General features: G+C 43.4%; 1 protein-coding gene across 1 annotated transcript in view; it reads right to left on the reverse strand.

Moving 5' to 3' along the window:
* UGCG (UDP-glucose ceramide glucosyltransferase) overlaps window positions 1-23,005 on the reverse strand; it is a 63,579-nt gene that overhangs the window by 35,895 nt on the left and 4,679 nt on the right. Inside the window, exon 2 of the mRNA XM_088460080.1 lies at window positions 8,165-8,306. Within this exon, the coding sequence (XP_088316206.1) occupies window positions 8,165-8,306 (142 nt within the window). The remainder of the gene's footprint in view (window positions 1-8,164; window positions 8,307-23,005) is intronic.

Raw genomic sequence — 23,005 nt, forward strand, 5'->3', positions numbered from 1 at the left:
TGTGATGCTTTCTAAAGAATCACAGGGAATTTAAAATTAATCTATGGTAGCTCCTTATAATAGGTTAAATCAGGGCTCGACAAAACCCGGGGGCCAGGTCGCCATGGCGACCAGATTTGGCTGCCTGGCGACCAGATTTTCACCAACCCCCGGGCCATGTAGTGCAGACCTCGAGCACGGTCCACACTGCAGAGTAACAAACACACAGCCGCCAGCGGTTGCTGTATGTTTGTTATAGCAGCCGATGAGAGTCAGACAGACTCACTGGCTGCTGCGTCGTTCACGGAGTGAGCCAGCTTGGAGCTCACGCTCCACCTTCCGGCTCCCCCTCCCCAGCAGGTGATGGGAAGAGACGTTATAACGTCTCTCCCATAGCGCAGAGTGGGAAAGGAGGAGCGGACAGCGGCTGTCGTCGGCAGGAGAGTGGATCAGGTAAGTTGCGTTTTTCTTATTTTTTTTAAAGGGGCACTGCATAGGGAGGGTGGCCATTACTAGGGAAACTGTGAGGGCACTGCATAGGTGGGGGTGGCCGCTACTGGGGGCACTGTACAGGGTGAGGCCGCTACTAGTGGAAATGCATAGTGGAGACTACTACTGGAGGCACTGCAGAGGGGGAGGGGGGAACCACTACTGGAGGCACTGCAGAGGGGGAGGGGGGAACCACTACTGGAGGCACTGCAGAGGGGGAGGGGGGAACCACTACTGGAGGCACTGCAGAGGGGGAGGGGGGAACCACTACTGGAGGCACTGCAGAGGGGGAGGGGGGAACCACTACTGGAGGCACTGCAGAGGGGGAGGGGGGAACCACTACTGGAGGCACTGCAGAGGGGGAGGGGGGAACCACTACTGGAGGCACTGCAGAGGGGGAGGGGGGAACCACTACTGGAGGCACTGCAGAGGGGGAGGGGGGAACCACTACTGGAGGCACTGCAGAGGGGGAGGGGGGAACCACTACTGGAGGCACTGCAGAGGGGGAGGGGGGAACCACTACTGGAGGCACTGCAGAGGGGGAGGGGGGAACCACTACTGGAGGCACTGCAGAGGGGGAGGGGGGAACCACTACTGGAGGCACTGCAGAGGGGGAGGGGGGAACCACTACTGGAGGCACTGCAGAGGGGGAGGGGGGAACCACTACTGGAGGCACTGCAGAGGGGGAGGGGGGAACCACTACTGGAGGCACTGCAGAGGGGGAGGGGGGAACCACTACTGGAGGCACTGCAGAGGGGGAGGGGGGAACCACTACTGGAGGCACTGCAGAGGGGGAGGGGGGAACCACTACTGGAGGCACTGCAGAGGGGGAGGGGGGAACCACTACTGGAGGCACTGCAGAGGGGGAGGGGGGGAACCACTACTGGAGGCACTGCAGAGGGGGAGGGGGGAACCACTACTGGAGGCACTGCAGAGGGGGGGGGGGGGAGAACCACTACTGGAGGCACCGCAGAGGGTGGGGGGGGAACCACTACTGGGGGCGCTGCAGAGGGGTGCCCAAAGCATATTCTTGCATCTGGGTCCACCACTCTCTGGTTCGGCCACTGCCGGCGGCGGCTTTGCTTGCCCGCGGTTTTTTGGCTGCGGAGTGGTGGTCTTTCTGGGGGGTTGGTTGCCTGGAAAGGTGGGTTAGCTGCTCAGTAGAGTGGCTGTGGGAGGGTGGTTTACTTAGGGTACCCAGTTAGTGGTGTGGCTATGAGGGTTGGTTGTCAGGGGCATAGGTGCTCAGTAATGGAGCCCCAGGGGAAGGGGGGAGTCTGGCTCCTACACTTTCATCCTGGCTCCTAGGTTTTAGAAAAATTTGTCAAGACCAAGGTTAAACATGCAAAAGAGATCAAAGTGTACTGTCAAAGTGAACCTGGTCCTCGAACTTTTGAACAAAGCGCTCTAGTGCAGGTGTGGCCAACTCGCTACTCTCGAGCCACATTTGGCTCTGGAGTTTCCGATGCGGCTCCCAGCTCGGCAGACCCCCACTAGTACTGACAACGCTGGTCTCTCTAACGATCAGAGACTAAAGAAGCCTCTGATCGCTTCAGAGGCCACCGATCCCAGTAATGCAGTGCGCGGGTGATGTCACCTGCGATGTGAGGAGCCCGCACGCCTGCTGGATCCAGCAGTCAGCGGAAGCAACAGCAGCAGTAACGGTGGGACACGGGAGCCCCGACGGCGTGGAGCGGTGCCAGCACGAAGACAGGTAAGTTTCTTCATAGGGTTGTGGGCAGGGAGGGGGAGCTAGTACTGGGGGCACTACCTTAGTGGACACTACTACAGGGAGCATTGCCGAAGGGGGACAATTAATGGGGCTATTGCTTAATGGGCACAGCTACAGGGGGCATTGCAGAAGGGCCACAACTACTGGGGGCATTGCAGAAGGGCCACAACTACAGGGGGCATTGCTTAAAGGGCCACAACTGCAGGGGGCATTGCTTAATGGGCACAACTGCAGGGGGCATTGCTTAATGGGCACAACATAATGGGCACAACTACAGGGGGCACAGCATAATGGGCACAGGCTCAATGTATTTTATGTGGTTCTGGATTTCAATATGTATTTTATGTGGATGTGTATTATAAATGTATTTTATGTGGATCTGGCTTGTTTCTGTGTATGTTATGTGAACATGGCTATTTCAAAATTTTCTATATTGCTCTGGATTTTTCTTTCACTTCAACAGTGAAAAAAATATATTGCGAAGTTTATGTAAATTGTGTATTTTCAATGTGCTGGGCTTGCCCCCAGTGTGACAAAAAACAGGGGTGTGAGAAGGTCATGCTCCTGCGAATGCCATACCAAAGGCGTACGCACAAAAATGGGGCGTGGCCTTGTGACAGCTAAGCCACGCTTAATTTTTTGCGTGCACACCTTCGTCTCTTTAACTTGACCACAGATATTTTTTGTCTCTTTGCCATCCCTGCTCTAGTGCATATAGAGATCTTTTAGGACCAGCAGCAAAACATCAATGCTATAAATGTGAATGTACCATCATATAATCTTCATATTATCCACCCTTCATGTAGTCTATTAATACCGTATATGACAATGAGGTGTGAAAATTATAGGTGATGTCAAGGTAACTCCTTAATCCAGCTCTAGTATGTTTTAAGGCCTAAACTGCTAAATTGGTGAGCTCATCCTTATTTCGATTAGTTTCTGAACCCTTAACAGTAACAACTTCCTGAACTTGTATTTAAAGCTCTCGTTAAACTGGTTAACTCAAAAAGCTGGATAAACAGGTATCACAGTCTTGTGTCACAAGAGATCAACTGGTGCATAGAAAAACTTCCCCATTCTTGTTAAAATAACACATGGACAAGCTTGCTTAGACGTTGATTACTTATTTCTAATATTCACATATACACTACTTTTGTGAAAGAGGACACAGTTTACCAACCTGTGGTGTAGGGTCATTACTGCACAGATTATAGAATACATATTAGCATTGATCACGTTCATATCTTAGAATATACATCCAAATTAAATAGGTAAAATAGATGTTCATTGCATATTGGTTTTTGAGAAAACACTTGACAGATCAGAAACAAACCATGCTCAATTTTTATGGTGTTGTTCATTAATCGTTTGTTTTTTCAAAGGATCATTTCATATTAAAGAAATCCCCACAAGCAGATGCAAGCCTATCGTCACTATGAGCCACAGACGTTAAAATTCCCAGGGAAGGGTAAATAAGCCTTATATCACACATCATGTAAGGGAAATTATGGGATGGAGATCTAAAATAATCAGAATCACTTTCTGTGCTACCCTCAGCCTTGGGGATTTACGAAGCTCAATGGGTTGCAGGTGAAAATTTAAAACGGCACCCAGTCAGTGTAAAGCACGCCGGACTGTATACTGACTGCGGGTGCAGTTTTACATTTTTACCTGCAAACTGCCAAGAAGCCCTTCCTAAATAAAGCCCTTTGTATTCAGTAAACTGAGTTTAAATTACACTTCAACAAGGTTAAACTGAAAAATACATTTTAACAAAAATATTGCTTAAGGACAGTCATGCCACTTTCTTACTGATCAGAAAGTTTACAAAAAGAAACAAAATAAATAAATGTGTAAACAGCCCAGTTACGGCGACAGTTCCAGTTTTTCTAAACAATAAGGGGAGATTCAGAGAATGAACTAAAACTACCTACAAATATTTACTGTTACAAATATAGATTGCGATTTTTAATAAGGTGGTAATAGGCAATATCTTCATCATTGGCATCCTCCATGTCTTTTGCAAATGATTATGGGTTAGCAAGAGATAATTAGCTGCTTAGCAGTAGAGCATGGCAACGGCTGAGGATGCCAGCTATTTAAAACAGTCTGGCAGGAGGTGTGTGAAAGAGTACGCACGTGGAATCAGAAATACATCTACACTTAAAATACATGGATGGTTAGCGTTCCCGCTAGGCTGATTTAGCGGGGCGCGGCGCCCTGCCCTCCTTCTGGAGGGCAAAAAGCACCCTGCCCTCCAGAAGGAGGGCAAAAAGCGCCCAGCCCTCACAGCCTGCGGGTGCCGTCTTCACCCGCGGGACGCAGTGTCCCGTGGGTGGAGAAGTGTGTGGTGACCCGGTCACCGCCGGAGAATATTCTCCCTGTCTGCAGCGCTTGGGGGCTGCCCGGTGTGTCCGCAAGTGCCGGGCACGCCTCCAAGTATGACGAATAAGGGGAAGCGTCTTATAGACACACACCCTTTCTATGGCCGCACCCCCTTTTCGGGCGCGCGCACAAAGTTGCCCTCTCTAGCTCCGGACGCCCTGCCTACCACCGGAGCTAGAGTGAACACTAGATGGTCATATACAAAAGTTGCTGGTTGCTACCAAAGCACTAAATTATCCTTTTGCAGGAAATGTCAGTGAAATCTACTGCATCTGGCTATTGCTACATAGCCTAAATCAGTGGTTCCCAAACTGGGGGCCTCGGGGTACTTGCAAGGGAGCCTCAGGTTGGTGGTCCAGAACCAAAATAAAAATAGTTATGGTCAATGTGATAGGAAAACCAGTGCTAGAAGCGCCAATCATAAGATATGTGGACAACCAGAGCACAACCCTGTCCACCACCACATAACTAAGCCTAAGAATGACAGGTAAGCTCAAATTTACTTAACTGAACATATTTGCTAAATTTCTCAATAAGAAACTTTTGGCCATGGGGTGCCATGGAAAAAATGCTGATACTCAGGGGCACCGTTGTTCTAAAAAGTTTGGGAAGCACTGGCCTAAATACTTAAATCATGTCAAAACTGTAGTTGATGGAATTGCGCAAGACTATCTTCTTGATCACAAAACAAAGTAATAATGCCCAATAATGTGACATCTGCAGTGCTTGTATATTTAAAAATGTAGACTTTTTATCCTATGCATAGCCTCTATTTTCCACTCATTTTCTTCAAATTCACAACTTTAAAATTGAACTTTAAACTTGCTTATTGGCAAAAAAACACTTCAAGAACTAGCACAGGGGAAGAGAAAATAATGTAGGACTCCTGAAGCCAGCAAAAAGTTTGAAAGGAGTCCGGGAAAATTTAAATCTGGACAGCAACAAAAATGACTCTCAAAGGTTAGAGGTTCAGCAGTATTTTGAGGTGTACTGTTAACCCGGCTCCTGAGATGTATCCAGTGTTGAGCCATCAATTGTGAAAAGTAGCAGCAATGGAGTTATAAAACTTCCATAAAAAAAAAAAAACACTCCCATCTAAGCACTTAAAAATATACATGAAAACTGCATCACCAATACACTCTGATCCAGAGACAGGACATTATTGAGCAGACATTGAGAAAGTCATCCCAGTCACTTTACTTATGCCAGGATGTAAATGAGTTAATGCATTCAGTTTACAATCAATATTGAGTGCATGGAAGCTCTTACGTGGCATTTGTGTGAACAGTATGGACCTTCTTCCAAAGTGTGTGTTTCTTCTGGAATTAAACTTACTCAAGACAGGATACACACACTCATTATCACAATTTTAGATGACACATACTGGGCTTTAGTTTTTCAATACGACAGACAAATAGACTTTTTCGTGCACTTCTGACATCTCATTTGGGAGTCAATTCGCAAACCTCCACTGCGAGTACCGCAAATAGGCATTTTTAACTGGATTGGAGAATTCAAGGGGTTCAGCGTAGTTTCCCGACATTTTAATCTTAAAATAAAAACTTCCTTTCCATCTCACCCTCAGGGAGGTGTGAATGGAAAAATGCGACTTCAGTCTGACTAGTTCAGTGCGAGTTGCTATTTAGATTGCGAAATGAATTCACTATGCAAATTCGAAGAGAAAATAGCCACTCGCAATTCGCACCTAATTGGATTGACGCCAATGTTTCATAATACACAAATTGGTTTAGGATTTAGTTCTATTAATTTTTCCTTTACATTGCTATATATTGACTATTTTCTTAAAAAAAATAGCTGGAGGCAGTCTTTTATTGTTTGTTTTCAACTCTGGTCTCTTGGAACAGAAGCAGTGTTGTTAACCTAAGGTGTGGCTAGCATATTTAACTTAGCCAAAGAATACATAAATGGTTTGCACAGCAAGCAGTGTTTTGTTTAAAGGGGATCTCCATTCATGGGTTTTGTTTTTACATTGAAAATTCACATTCATCAGACCTGCTGTTGGGACATAATTCCTCCTCACCCCTTATGCTACTGCACTCTGCTGACTAAATGCAACCAACAATCATCCAGGGTGATTATTTTAGAAGACTTATACAATAAGCTGCAAAGGAAACCCTAGCGAATTTCACTTACCAAACTGGGGAGAGTATGCTTAAGGGAAATAAATATAGCAATGAAGGAGATCTTTATCAGCAACCTCACTGAAACAAATGGCAGATTACAAGTCTGACAAACCATAAGCAACCTTTTACTTCAATAGTCTCCATTTATATAACCGTATTCAATACAAAATACTGTTACTTACACATAAGGCCATTAACCAAATTACACCAACATACATCTTTTCACTCATCTTAAAATATCTCCCAACCCGACCCCAACCCAACTTCTCCACTCAGCACGAGATCTGTGTCTCATATTCCCACGCATTACTTGCTCCCCATTTACGATTACAGGACTTTCTTCGGGCTGCACCCACTCTATGGAATGCCTTACCACACACAATAAGACTTACTTCTAGTCTTCAATCCTTCAAGCGTTCCCTGAAAACTCACCTCTTCAGACAAGCTCATCAGATTCCAGAACCGACCACATAACCTTCATAGCTTCCATGTCTTATTGCATCCCCTCTCACAGTCCACACATAACCTCTTTCTTTCACATACTCCTGACATTTGGCCGACATTCCTGTGTGACTGGATCATGCAGCCAACCAAGAAACTCTGCATTCTGGCTGGATCAAATTGCAATATATAGCACCTATCCTTGTGTATCAATGCCTATTTCCCTACAGATTGTAAGCAGGGCCCTCTTACCTCTATGTCTGTCTGTTATTACCCTGTTTTGTTCTATAAATGTTTCCAATTGTAAAGCGCAACGGAATATGCTGCGCTATATAAGAAACTTAATAAATAAATGTAACATTGTATTAGGAGCACAATTCAGAAAGAGATGTAGGGGTATGCATCAAAGCTTGGAGAGAGATAAAATTGAGAGAGATGAGGTACCAACCAACTCCTGTCATTTAGTTAGGAGCTGATTGGTTGGTACTTTCTCAGTCTCTCTAAGCTTTGATAAATACCCCTCACATTGAGATTTGGTTTAATTCATTGTGGAGATAACACACCTTACTAAAACTAATTTAAATTTCAGTTCCTCCATAACAGAACATTTTGTAGTAAGTGTTATCACTAGGTTATTGCAATGCACAAAAAACATCCTCAACGACTTACACATCATGGTGTACTTTACAAACTGCCAATCAAGAGAGACTGAAAAGGGCACACTAGCTATTTATATTTGCTATATGACCTCACGTACATTTGTTGCGCGAAAATATCATTAGTCACAATATTTGTATAAAACATGTATAAAAATAACTCTGATGGTAATCATATGCACCATAAAATAATAAAACTTTTGTTAGAGTTATCTATCCTCACATTCACTCATTATTAAGGAACTGAAGCTCCGCAAACAAGGTTAAATAAAAAAAAAAAAAAAAAAAAAAAAAGGGAACCAATTCTCCCATTCTGAGAAAACGTAGTGTGTACATACTTTTGGATAATCCAATTCAAAGAAAGTTTCTAAATTGTTGATGAGATTAGGGTCGACCCCCTTCAGTGGTTTAAGCAGCGAAACTCCAGGAAGCTTGCTGTAAGGCTGCTTGTCAGATGCCTTCTTGTTAAGGTGTAGCCTCCTGCAGTGAAAATGAAATACATAAGGATTATGACAACAAATAATAAATAATCTTCCTTATGTCTGCAGCAAAGAGCACAGAAAGCAAAGCAGCCAGTTAGATAAAACACTAAATTAATTGGTTAATATAGAGACTGAGGTGGAACTGCCTGGAAATCCTCACCTTTTGCTTATTGGAACACTACTACAAATATGGTCTAGGCCTGTTGGGGATTTTTCTATTTTTGGTTCCATATTTAATAGCTATTGAGTGTTCATTTTAGCACCCTGCACATGTCAAAACCTGGGCAGTTCGTCTTTCCTACCTGGGGTGTCGCCCTCTGCTTTTGCTTCTAGCACACTCTGGTCTGTATCTCAGCAGTTTCTTACATCAGCTAAAAACACCAGACCAGAGAACGACACCCCAGGCCGGAAAGAGGAACTGCACGGGTTATGACAGGTGCAGGGGTCTAGAATGAACTAGGGATGTGCAGGCTCGGATAGGTTCGAATTTGCACGCAGATTTCTGATTTTTCCCTCCAAAAATCGTGTCTCAGAAAGAGGCAAAACATCATCATCTTTCATGGACAATCATCATCATTCCTTGACAAAAGTCCATGGAAGATGATGTTTGTCCATGAAAGATTACGTTTTTCCTCTTTCTGAGACCCAATTTTTGGAGGGAAAAATACGAACTTGCTGTGCAAATTTGAACCTATGCTAGCCTGCACAACCCTAGAATGAACACTATACAGTAGTTGCATACTCACCCACGAAAAAGTGATGTCAGGGGTGAGAGACATAAGTAAGGGGATATATAAGCAGACTTGAGAAACCACTAGATTAAGACACAAAACAAGGTATAAGACATATAGAAAGGTATTAGACTTTATAGTTCCTCTTTAAACAGCAGGTCATTCCGTGTCAAATCAACACACGGATTTTACCTCTCCAGCTCAGATTTTGATCAAATTTGGTATATGGAGAGTATATATGTAGTCTAAGTAAAATGCAAAATATTATTTAAATATATCATGCAGTTTCCTAAATATATGTAAAGTTTTCAAAAACTATTAAACTAATGAAGCCATCAAATCTATTATACCTATTACTACATGTAATACACCCGGCTTTTTTGAATAAACTACCTTGCTTTAAAATTATTTTTAACTATGAACCTATTATCCTCCCACTTTAAAATTTTAAACATTTAACATTAGTATAGACTATTTCCAGAAATGTTTGAAACTTTGTCGGCACATTTTTTGAGATCATGATCAAAAATTTCAGTTTGAATTTAGAAAAAAGTTTTTCCTCACAAAACCTGTATATATCATATCTTCGGAAAGTGCATAAAAACACAGTAAAATGACACCACTCCCACCTCTCTAGCTTAATTAGGAGAGCTGCTACGGCGATTTGAAAATATGCTGGTTGTGTGTTTTTGACAGATGTTTGAAAACTGCTTGAGATATTTAAATAACATTTTGTATTTTTCTATCTATATCCATCTATCTATATACACACACACACCAAATATGAACAAAAACTGAGCTGGAGAGGTAAAATGTTAACAAAAAGTGTGTTGATTTGACACGGAATGGCCCCAGCTGAAGTGGAAGTGAACTAAAAGTTCTTAAATGTACTATGATGATCATGTGAACATTTTCTAAGTCAAGGCACGATAAGTGATGTCCATAAAAAACTCTGGTACAACTCCAAAAACATTAATTTGCTTTCATACGCTCACAGGATAGCAAATGGGCTGCACTGCTAAAGTAATTAACAAGGAAATGTTCACAACATAGCAACAGGTTAGGTATGGGATCCCGGCGATCGGGATGCCGCCGATCAGAATACCAACAGCGGCATCCTGACAGTCAGAATCCCGACACCATCAGGTAAGCACCCCAACGCTAACCCTTACCCCTCCCTCCCCGATGCCTGAACCTAACCTCCCCCTAAACCTCCTCCCTTAGTGCCTAACCCTAACCCTCCCCCTAACCCCAGATACTTACCTACGGGATGCCGGCAGTCGGGATACCGACGCTGTCGGGATTCCAGCTCTGGTACTTTGACAGTCAGCATCCCGTACATCGGGATTCCTACTACCTCCCCATAGCAACCATATTTTGAGCACATCTCAAGAACTAATGTGGGTAATCAGCAAATATGGTAAGCTTACATCATTAGCATTTTCCGTGGACATGCACAATACTTTACAGGGATTCATGATAACCAAATATTATAATTACCTTAGTCTTGTGTAAAACGAACAAGAAAATAGTCTGATCAAGAAAGGTATGTGAAGAAAATGTTTGTACCAGGAGAGACTACAGAACATTAGCATGAGCAGACCTACCTACACAGCGGCATGGGAGACTCTTTACAAATGTTAAAGTATAAAATACATAGTGAAGATACAGCTTTGCAGAGTGCCTCCCTTATTCCATTAATGACTATTAACAATTAAAAGACCTTATAAAATATCAAAGCTGTTTAAAACGTCCAGGTAGTATTCCTGAATGGAAATCATGCAGCAAGTCAATTGGGGCCCCAATGACAGGCACTTAATGAACACGGATTAGGTGTGCCGCTGCCCAGTTATTACACAATATTATAACTTTGTGCCATTCCAAGCATCAGCCCCATAAGGTCTGTTGAAAGGGAACTCGATAAATTGTACAATTGACTTGTGCAGAATATGTAGCACATTTCAGTATTGTATTCACTCCTTGCTCCAGATAGCTTTGGCAAATCCAATGTTATCACAATCATATCTCTAAGGAATGTTATTACAGTACCCAAATAAGAAATGTATTATGCAGTTTGAAAAGTAAAAGGAGAATAGAACATGGGTAAAAAAAAAAAAAGTGATACCATATTATTTAATTCAAATTTTAAACGGCATTAGGGCAGGTATCCACTGGAATTTAATATGCATTTATAAACATAAGTTAAACTAAATGTCAAATGCAAAGTTGTTAAACATGTGGTTGTTAATTAGCATATATACATGTGTTAAACAGGTCGTTCCATTGACTACAATATATCAAGCTTGTTCACATTGAATGTAGTAAGCCAGGTTCCCAAACTCTGTCACACCAGTCCAGGTTTTAAGGTTAGTCATGCTTGAGGACAGGTGACTTAATTAGCACCTCAGTCAATTTGATTTACCATCTGGGCTCAAGCATGGACATCCTTAAAACCTGGATGTAATGGCGAAGTTTGGGAACATCTGTAGTAAGCAACAGTAAAGCAAAAAAATGCAAGCAGGCGAGTGTTATGGAGCGTACACACGGTCAGATTTGTCAGACTTGTCAGATTTGTCAGATGAACGACTGAACGATTAAACGATTTGAACGATTTGGACGATTTGACCAAAGTTTTGAACGATTTGAACGATTGAACGATTTTTGACTGCATTAAAATGAATGGAATCGTCCAAGTCTGACTGCAAACCCATCAGATGTCAGATATCGTTATCTGACAAACGGGAACGCGCATCGTTGATCGTCCATCGTTCAGGCATGTCAGATATGAACGATTTTCCTTCAGATATGAACGACTGAACGATTTTTAAATCGTTATCGTCCATATCTGAAGAAAAAATCTGATCGTGTGTATGCACCATTACAGTGTCAGACACATTTACAAGCACTGCAAATAGCCTTAAATAACAAACTAGTAAATGCAAGTAATTGGATATTTAAGGCTTGGAGTAGCTGAAATTGATTACAGGGCGTTACATTATCTCAGTAAACAAACATATCTGGGAGAGTACCCTCTGGAACAGTACCTCAGCAGAACTTTGTAAGAACAAGGACTGCAATGCTTAAGTCTGTGTCAGACTTACATCTAGAATGTGGTGTCTCCTGGGATGTCAGTGTGGAGACTATTAAAATATGAGAAGATTCTTATGTAGATTACCAAGCAAAGAAAGTAATATTTATGTAACTGGCACAATGTCAAGTTGATGGCAGGTCACATTAACACACAAAAAAAAAAAAGTTAATTTCTGAAATTTTTGTTCACATGCCAGATATAATAGGACCATCTCTGTCACTGGGTGTGACAGGTGTTTACATTGGCAAGCCATTACAAGATTCTGTAGGGTCATTTCAATGAAATGGGGTGTTTAATAGCGCTGGGAATGCGATTACATCGCGCCCTGCACTTATGTCAGAAGATGCAGGTTACGGGGCCTAAAATGCCGGGTGTTTAGTCACAGTAATCTGCATTCTCCGGCACTAGTTTAGTCGGATTTCTGCTCACAACTCAGGAGGGTGCAAACAGAAATCCTCTAATCACGGGTATTTAACAGCGTGGCCAATTGAACTCATTCCCAGTGCTATTCAACATCACACTTAATTGAATTAGCCCCATTTGGCATCCATACATCTGCGACGAATTGCCGCGATGTTGGATTTCACAGATTTTACCGCTCACGATCAAAATGTGTGATCTGTGAAATTTAACATGGTGGGTTTCACAGATCCTGTGACGGATCACAGTACATCGATGGCCACCAGTCTGCATTTCCGACCGGCGGATCGGCATTTCCGATCAGATCGCAGGATCGCTCAATCCGCTGGCAGATGTATGGGGGCTTGTTGTCTATTCATAAATTTATGGATTAATTGAAATAAAAAAAAAAACCCTGTAAAATACCTTAAAAACTGTGCATCTTTAGAACATTACTTTAGAATTTCGATTTCAGTTTACAAAACATTCAATGACAAATTCTATTTGACAAAATGAACCAGAGGGAAAACAATGAATATATTCTAGCATTATCAGAAACTCTATTAAAGGAAACTCACAATGCCAATGAATGCTAGTCCCATGACAAGAGCTAAAATTGCTTTGAGTCTTCATGGGGAAAAAAAACAACAGTGCACATCAGCAAAAAGAAACAATTAAACAAGCATTACCAAGATGGAAATGCATTCAGCTGTAGCTGCACAAATAATGGCAGTCTCACTCTTGTGCTTCTGCCCAACACATTCTTCTTATCACAGTGTGTGTACACACACACACACACACACACACACACACACACACACAGAATCCACTAGCCAAACCCCCAGAGGCTTGGTAGGATATAGAGCACTATATACCTGACCCAAGGAAGAGGTATACAGGGAGATTGACCAAACCTTCTAAGAACCAACCGCTTTCAGCAGAGCACCATAGGTGGACTGTGAGCGTCTCACTACACGAGGTGGTCAAAAATAACAAACCAGACGCGGGAACCCACACAGCGATAAGTCACCAGAAATTGATATTTACGCACATGAATATGTGGTAGACAAAAGTTGAGTGCGAGGGTCTATCCAGCACGTTGTAAAAATAGTTTTGCAGCCTCCTGTATCTCTAGCTGCTGTTATAAAACAGTGGCATTCCCAACAAACTCATGTGAGCCCTCTGCAGCTTTCCTGCTCACCACCCATAGTCACTTCACTTGTCCCCAGCAGCAGCAAGCCATTTCCACTGCTTGAGTTAAGCAGCACTCAGCTGCCCTAGCCGGAATCCACATCCTCCATGCTGTAGTAGTGGTCTCTGCCTCTCCTCCTGACACTGCTCTTCATCCAGAGTTCAGAGCCTCCCACATCACCTCCACTATGGTTGCGGGAAAAGGCATCCTCAGTGCGGGCAGAGCCTTGGGATCATGCAGGCAGTAGCATAGCTGTGGGAAGGGGACTATAGAGCCCTGGCACATACAGGCAGCAGTAAAGCTGGTGGTAGAGGACTATGGAGCTGTACACACAATGGGGTAGATGTATTATAGTGGCACGTTAAGTGCCGCTATAACGCTTCCTGCTTCGCCTCTTTACCGAGGCGAAGCAGGAAGCACTACCGGTGAGATGTGTGAACATCTCACCGGCCGGAGAGGAGGAGCGTTAACTCCCCCCTCCGGCGCTACCTGCTACAGACCACATCGCATCAGCCTAGTGCTGATGCGATGTGTGTCAGGCCCGGCCGACTCCAATGAGCATGTGCGGGATCTCGCAAGTATCGCGAGATCCCCGCGTGCAGCCCTGGAGCCGGTAGCCGCCACAGCAGGGACAGCGCTGTCCCTGCTGTGGGTATAGCTAACGCCAGGCTGTAGCTGTCGATAACGACAGCTACACAGCCGGCCGAACGGTCAGACGATCTGACCGTTCGTACATAGCCCAGGCTGTCGGCGCTGCCATCTTGTAGATAGCAGCGCCGATAATGACAGGGGCGCATAGCGCCCCTGTCATTTACTGACCAGACCCCCGATCATACATCGGGGAGAAACGGTATCAGTGCACTTAACGTGCGCTGATACCGTTTCTGGGCTTCATACATCTACCCCAATGACAGTCAAAACCCCACCCCTGGTCTCCATCTCCCCTTCCTGTAGCAGTTTTAAGTTTCGGACAGAAGAGTACCTGGCTCTAATAAAATTTAGTTGCCAGCACTATAATCTTGGTTACCATGGAGACCTGGCCCAAGAGATTTGTCGAGCCCTATATATATATATAGACAGGAGATGGGCACTCCAAAAGAAGGTAGTAATAATGTAGCTTGACAAAGGGCACATAGCTGCCAAAAACATTGCTGTATTAAATATGCTGTAATGCCTAAACAAAAGAGAAAAGGGAGATATATATATATATATATAATTTGTTGTTTTTTTTTATCTTCCATATTGACTTACCTTCATGTCTTAAAAGTAATGATAGACTGTAGCTTCTCTTTACTGAGTTGAGTGGTTGGTGCTATAATATGGATTACAACAGTAGTCAAATAGTGGTGTCCACTGTGTACTAACCCTACCTCTGCACAACACAACTGATTGTCTCAAACACATTAAGAAGGCAAGTAATTCCACAGATTGACTCTTGACAAGGCACACCTGTTAATTCAAAACCATTCCAGGAGTCTACCTCATGAAGCTGATTGAGAGAATGCCAAGAGTGTGCAAAGCTGTCATCAAAGTAAAAGGGGGCTACTTTGAGGAATCTAAAATATAAAACATATTTTGATTTGTTTAACACTTTTTTGTTTACAACATAATTCCATATGTGTTCTTTCATAGTTTTGATGTCTTCAGTATTAATCTAATTGAAAATAATTTAAATAATCAAACTATTGAATGAGAAGGTGTGTTCAAACTTTTGACTGGAACACACATAATATATATAGATCGACACACATCAATTGCAGCACATGTACCATAGGGGTCATTGGTTCTGATTCGTAGACCAATTAGATTGAAATGGGGTTATTAGACAGAACAAAAATAGAAATAATAGCAACAAGGTTTAAAAAAAATAAAAAGGAAAACAAACAAACAGTACACTGTTCTTTCCCCTAATCCTGATTGAGACGTTTAAAGGTCCTAGTTTCTGTCTCGGCCATCTAGTACAAAGCGTAATGATTTCTCATAACGGCCACCAACTTTACACACACAATAGTATGTAGTCTAGTTCAAAGCACTTTTCGACTAGATGTAATTATTTTCCTCTACTTGTATACAAAACTATACATGGGTCTAAATAAATCGTAGACCCCGGCATCAACAAAATCAGTAATATTTATAAAAATGTAATGCATTTTTGATATAATAAAAGTTTAATCTTTCATTTAGAGATGCCTTCTGATCAGGGCCGGACTGGGACTAAAAAAAGGCCCTGGCATTTAAAGCACACAGGCCCACCCCGCATCAGCATCTGGCCCCAAGCGTAGACTCCTCCCCTTACTATTCCTGACTCCTCCTACTTCTTATGCTCATACAAATATAATTAATATCAGAACACCATACAAGTGAACATCATTCTCTGAATTAAAATACACACAATAGAGCTCATCCTGCAGGGGATTCAAACATGTGCCACAGTCAGACATTTGGTATTTGGTTGGTTCTGTGAGGAAAAGCTGACACTTCATTGCTGTAGGTCACACACAAAGAAAAGGGAAGACATTTTCCAAATGACCAAGCCCTTGCTTAGCGGTTGTAGAGGATTAGATAGTATTCACTGTAGGAAATTTTATGGACAGGGCACTGAACACAGATGAGGACACATCCGTCCCACCAAAGCAGAGCCTTAACAACCATTTTGGTCCCCTGTGTTCCTCTACACATTGTAAAGTAGAGAAAGCGTGCGCCAAAGACACAGTCTTATCTGGTAGAGGCGTGACCACACTTTGGTATTGCCAATTCAACCTTAGTCACATTACAAGGGATGCGGTTAAGATCCCAACAACCGGGATGCCATCTGTTGGAACACCGGCACTGGAATCCCAATCACCAAGAGAACACCGACAGCGGAATCCAGACATGACTGGGGATGCTGACATCAAAATCCTGGCAGATGGCAACCCGATCGTAAGGAGACCGGGGAAAGGTGAGTATCAACTGCGGGGAGGACTTAGGGTTAGGCTGCGGGAGGCGAGACATTACGGTTAGGCTCTAGTCAAGGGGGGTTAGGTTCAGGCACTACCGGGGGGAAGTTAGGGTTAGACGCTAAGAGGGAGGGTAAGGTTTAGGCACTTACCAGGAGGGTTAAGGTGAGGGATAGGGAAGGTTAGTATGAAAGTGCAGGAAAGGAGGGTTAGGGGGTAAATAGGACAGGGGAACATTATTCACCATTCCCGTCGGGATTTCATCCCATCCATCAGTATTTCATACCAATTCCCATTACAAAGTAGTGCCCCTTATTCACGTTACACCACACCGTAGTGCCTTATAACACATTATGCCATGCAGTAGTAATGCCGTATAACATACTATGCCACGCAGTAGTAGTGCCCCTTATAACACATTATGCCATGCAGCAGTAGCGCCCCTTATAACACTTTATGCCACACGCAGTAATGCCCTTTATTCATTATGCCACACACAGTAATGCCCCTTATTCATTATGCCACACAGTAGTAAAATCCTTTACTCATTATGCCACACACAGTAGTAATGCCCCTTACACATTATGCCACACAATTTTCAATCTATGTTCAACTACAGCAGGGATGGGAAACCTCAGGCCCAGGGGCCGAATAAGGCCAGTGGAATCATTTGGTGTGGCCCTCAGAGCTTTTTTCTGTTAGCCTCATCTGGCTAGCAGGGTGCCTAGAATGGCACCCTGCAGCCAGAATTTATGCAGCAGTGCCACCTGGAGCGTCCTTTGGACGCTTCAGATTGTCTCATCGGTGCCCTTACAGATCCTCAGAGCATCCTCAGGATGCTCTGGGCATTGCTGTCATCACCGGTGGTGTGGCCCCGTTCTCGTGTGATATCACACGGAGGGGGCGTACATAAGTGTACTGTAGTTTAGTCTGGTGTGTATACCTAGACACATGATGGCTAGCCCCCAGCTTTGTTTTTCCAGTTAATTGGACATAGTCAGATCAGTGTGTTCTGTGAAATTACTGTAGTTGCAGTAATGTACATAATTGTATGCACAATGCAAAGAAAATGAAGATTTCAGAATGCTCATGTATCATATACAGTATATGCATTCCATCCAGGTATGGCTTTGTCAGGTGGAGGGAACAATTGACTGGCTGAGATATATAGTGTGTACGTTGGCCAATATGTACAGACCATATGTCTGTGACCGACGTTGGTCACAAACATATTCAGTCGGCTGTGCAGCATAGCCGATAGCAGATATATCTGCTCATCATGCTGTGTGTACGGGCGGTCAGCTGACTGTCCGTACACTTACTGCAGAGGCCGACGGGAATGGGGTATTGACGCGAACCCCGGCCAGCGAGACTGCAGTGATGGTTGTTCAGTGTGTATGAGCAACCACCATCTGCATATATATATTTCTGGTGTGTACCTAACTTTACATTATCTGTAATTTTTCCTCCTTATACTCGTTTTAAAGCTTTAAACGTTACTGACACTACAGTGATCGCGCTGAGTGAAAAACTTTGTGGGTCCCAAGGACCCCTCGCTTTTAAAAATTGGGGTTCTACCCCACAGTTTCTGGGTCCCATCATATATTATGGGAGGTGAGGGCAGGTAGCAGTTGGAGTAGACAGTTAGGATGAGCTGTGGCTATAGGCAGGGGGAAGTTGGGGTAGAGCTGTGGATAGAAGGGAGAAAGGGCAGGCAGTACCATGGGTAGAGAGCTAAGTGAAGACAGCAGTTGTGACAATACTGGGGGTCAAGGAGTGAGCTAGGGGCAGGCAGTGCTGGGAGTAGGGTGGGGCAAAGGAAGATAGCAGCTAGGACAGTACTGGGTGCAAGGAGGGGGTGAGGGACACGCAGTGCTGGTGGTAGGGAGGGGGTAAGGATAGATAGTAGCTGTGGCATTACCTGTTGCTTTGGTTGGCACTTCCTAGACACAATTGTGATGCTCTTTGAATAGGAATTTTGTGCTCTATGAGAAAACTAAATTTTTAACGGGTAATAGCACTTTATTATAAGCTGGGACAGGGGTGCTGGGGTGGAGAATAGGCGGCGCTGCTGAAGCCAAGGAGGAACTGGTAGTGCCGAAGTACGAGGGCGGGCAGGGAGGGAAGGCGGTGGTACGGTCGATGGCAGTGATGGATGAGATGCTACCAGTGGCGATTGGCTGAGAGAGCTGGTCTGCAGGACGCAGTGTGTGTGTGTGTGTGTGCTGTGTCCGCGGCAACCAAACACTGCCGGCAGCATCTCCTAAACCAATCGCTGCCGGCAGTGATTGGTTGGGGAGACGCTGCTGGCGGTGTTTGGCTGCTGCGGACACAGCACACACAGTGCGTCCTGCAGGACCCGTTCTGTTTTAAAAACCAAGTCCCCAACTGCCTGTACCTCGTATATACGCGATATAGCGCATATTTTGCGATCACTGCATTTAAAATGAATATAGTCACTATCTAAGGGATGTAATAATGGGTATTATAAGGGATGAGGACCTGATGGGCTGCTACAATCAGTGAGGGAAAAAGGAGAAGGCACTGTTATAATACTTATTATTACAACCGTTAGTGTGTCTGCATTATATATCAGTGCCTCCCCCCTCCCTGATTGTAGCAGCCTAGCAAGTCCCCCATCAATTATAATACCTAATATTACACCCCTCAGCCAGCATTATATATCAGTGCCCCTCCCCTCCCCGATTGTCCCAGACAAGGCCCGATCTCATATATATAACCTGCACTTTTAGATTATAATATCATATTGATATATATTTTCCAGTTAGTGTGTCCCACAAGTCCTCCCCCCTCCACCCCCATAACCCAGGTGGTTACTGACACTGAATTTTATATAACAATGCTCTCTCTACCCCACCCCGCCCCACCCACCAGCATGAGAGCAGGCTGATAGTGTGAAATATAAAATGAAAAGAACAAAGGCATTGGCAGAAGGAAGCACGCATGTACCTTAACACCTTATACTCAGTGCGCTTCCCGGCTCCTCTCTCCGTGCGGGTGACGTCAAACGCACAGAACACAGGCAGTGGAGCAGGCATTTGGGCAGCTGCGCTGAGACCCTAGGACAGCGTCGGGAACTAGGAGGAGCTCTTCAGGAAGGAGGCGGAGCAGCAGAGGACAGTGAGTGTATGTATCTGCCGGGAGGGAGGCGGTGCTGCTCGGGCGGTCCTGTGGACAGCGGCTGCCAGACCGGCCCATATGGCCATCGGCCCTTCTGGCATATGCCAGAAGTGCCAGATGGCCAGTCCGGCCCTGCTTCTGATAATAGCTATAAGGCTCAGTGCTGGACAACCCCCAGAAGGCCAAATAGCAAAAGCTACTTATGTTAGCTCCTAGATTTCATTGAGTGGCTATGAATCCTACATTATTTTGTACCACATACAGGTTGAGTCTCCCATATCCAAAATGTTTAGGACCAGGGGTAACGGAATATTCCGTATTTTTTAATATTTGCATACCAAAATGACATATCTTGGGACCCAAATATACACACAGAATGCATTTTGTTATATACACAGCTTGCAGGTAATTTTATACAATATATGCAATAATTTTGTGGTTCGAACAAAGTTTGAATACAGAAATTAAATTAATTTGTTTCTTATACACCCTATACACACAGTCTGAAGGTAATTTTATACAATATTTTTAATAAGTGTGTGCCTTAGACAAAGTTTGTGTACATTGAACAATCAAAATCAAAGGTTTCATTATCTCAGTCATGTCAAAAAAAATCTGTATTTCGGAATATTTGGATATGGGAGACTCAACCTGTATAAAGCTATTAAAGAAACAAATGTAATATGTAAATGAACAGGGAATCTCAGAACATTTTCAGGCAATTTAGGCAGCTTCTGTCAGTGGAAGGCCATTTTAGAGCAAATGTTTCCTTCTATGAAAGGCATGTGGACTTATGCTTGGAATCTTCTTAAGTAGCTGTTCTTCACACGTTATCTAATTTGCTTCACAAAAGTTCAATAGATAAGTCACGAGGACCAGCAAAGTCACCACATTTTTACTTTTCAGACGCTTCTTTTGCCATAACAAAAATACTCTTCATGCGAAAGTTCTACATAGAATCAGAATTTAAAAAAAAAAACACTCTGATTTGTCATAAAATTAGTTTCTACGATCATTCATCGCTTTTAATTTTTTATTCGATTAAAGGCCGCCATACATCAGAGATTGATTGCAGCAATAGTGCAATCGATTGAAAAAGGGAAAGATTTTTATACACAATCGATTGCAAATTGCACGATTGCTGCAATCAATCAATCTCTGATGTATGGGGGCCTTAACATCATACAGTGAAAAAGGTGGTCCAGAAGTCAACAGCACTCAAATTGAAAGTCAATGCAAGATATTAACTGGAGAACTCCGATTAAATCCCTGTAACTACTTCTTGAGATCTTATCTAAAAGTCAGTGACTGTTTCCCAACACAGTTTAGACATAAAACTGCAATATAGAATGTAAGCTCTCACGAGCAGGGACCTCTTCCCTCTCTTTACATTTTCTTCTACTCTCTACTCCTCATTAGGGCACCTAACACGGGACTGCCAACTCCCGGCAGCTTATTGTGAGTGCTTTAATCACTATTTCAGCAATGTATATAAGTGGTATCCTTGTCCTGCACTGTAATGTACTGTAAGTTACTTGTTTCTTGTTCACCTATTAGTTCTATGTACTATGTAAGGCGCTGCGGAACACTTGTGGCGCCATATAAATAAAGGATAATAATAAAGCTTGACTGGACAAGGGCAACATGCAAGAAAATATAAAAACACACGAGTGCATAAAAACTGTAAAGTTCTGAATAAAATCAAGGTTATGATTAATGTCATCGTTCACATATACGAACATGGACTTCTGAAGATGACTTACTATACTGTCATTAGGGGCAATTGAATTCAGCGTGATGTTAATAGCACTGGGAAGGAGTACCTGGAGCTAGTCAATTCACCACACTGTTAAGTCTGACTAAAACCACTTAAGCCAGAGAATGCCAGGTACCAAACCTAAGTATTTAGTTGCGCTAACTCTCACACCTAAAGCTGGGTGTTTAGTTACGCTAACCAGCCGCCGCGAGGCTGTTAGCGCCGCGCTAAGACAGAAAACAGCATTGCAGATGGATTTCTGCTTGCACCTCAGGAAAGTGCAAGAAGAAATCCTTTAGTCGGACTTAATAGCGCGGTCAATTTAATAGCTCCGGGAACTCCTTCCAGGGGCTATTTAACATCGTGCTACATTGAAACCCCTAGATTGGTCTTGAGATTTTTATTTTTTTTATTTTTAAGAGAAAGGCCTATATCAGACATGTTGCCCAGTATTTTTCACATGTTATACAGTAATCCACTGAAAATAAATCCTAATATTGCTTTAAACACAAAAAGGATAACTTTTGTCAATGCTAAGCACATAGAAGAGTAATGGTGCGTACACACGTAGCGATCTGCCAACGATACGATATCGCTGGTAGACCGTTAAGCACCCTCCCTGGTATGCTGGATGATCAATAGCGATCATCCAGCACACCACCAATTTACGGACGACTATAGCGAGCCGCGATAGTCGATCGCGGGTCCCTATAGTAACTTGCTCGAAATGGAGCAAGTTGACCGGCATGCCGGCCGATGGACAATATCGCTATCGTCCATACGTGGCCATGCATCGCTGGTCAACTGTACGTTGGTAGGGAGCATTTAAAAGAACAATTTGAAAGAACGGTAACAATAACTATATAGTTATCGCTCAAATCGTTCTTTTCAATCGCAATGTGTGCACACACCATTACTTCACTCAGTGACCAACTTGAACTGCATATTTGTCTGGCTAAAGAACAACAACTCGTCAAGTCAAAAATATACTTCCCATGCTTACTTATGAGAGTCAGCAATGAGTATTCCATTTTGCATACTCAAACTCATGTGCATCGTTGCATGCAAGATGCTGATTAATCAGACAACTGATACCAAGGGAAAACCAAGGACCTGTAACAGTGCAGGTTTTAAAGGCATTGTAAAGGATTAAGAATAGATGGCAGTCAGCAAATACGGACTAGAAAATGACTAAAATCTGCTACGCTGAGAATCCCAGATGACTGCAGCTGAGAACCAATGGCTGATTACCTTTCTAATATTGTACTCAAAGCAGGAAGACAAAAGAAATTGGCGAGTTAAAAACAAAAATCACATGTTGAAAGAAAAGGAAACAAAATTGAAGGTACAGAATGTTAAGTGAACTTTGGAATTATGTACATATAAATGAGGAAATTGCAAGGATAATTAAGCTCCAGCTGTTAAGAGGTCACTTATTGGTATGATGT

This window comes from Taudactylus pleione, unplaced genomic scaffold, assembly GCF_031769625.1.
Source record: "Taudactylus pleione unplaced genomic scaffold, aTauple2 ptg000967l, whole genome shotgun sequence".
Classification (NCBI taxonomy): Eukaryota; Metazoa; Chordata; class Amphibia; order Anura; family Myobatrachidae; genus Taudactylus; species Taudactylus pleione.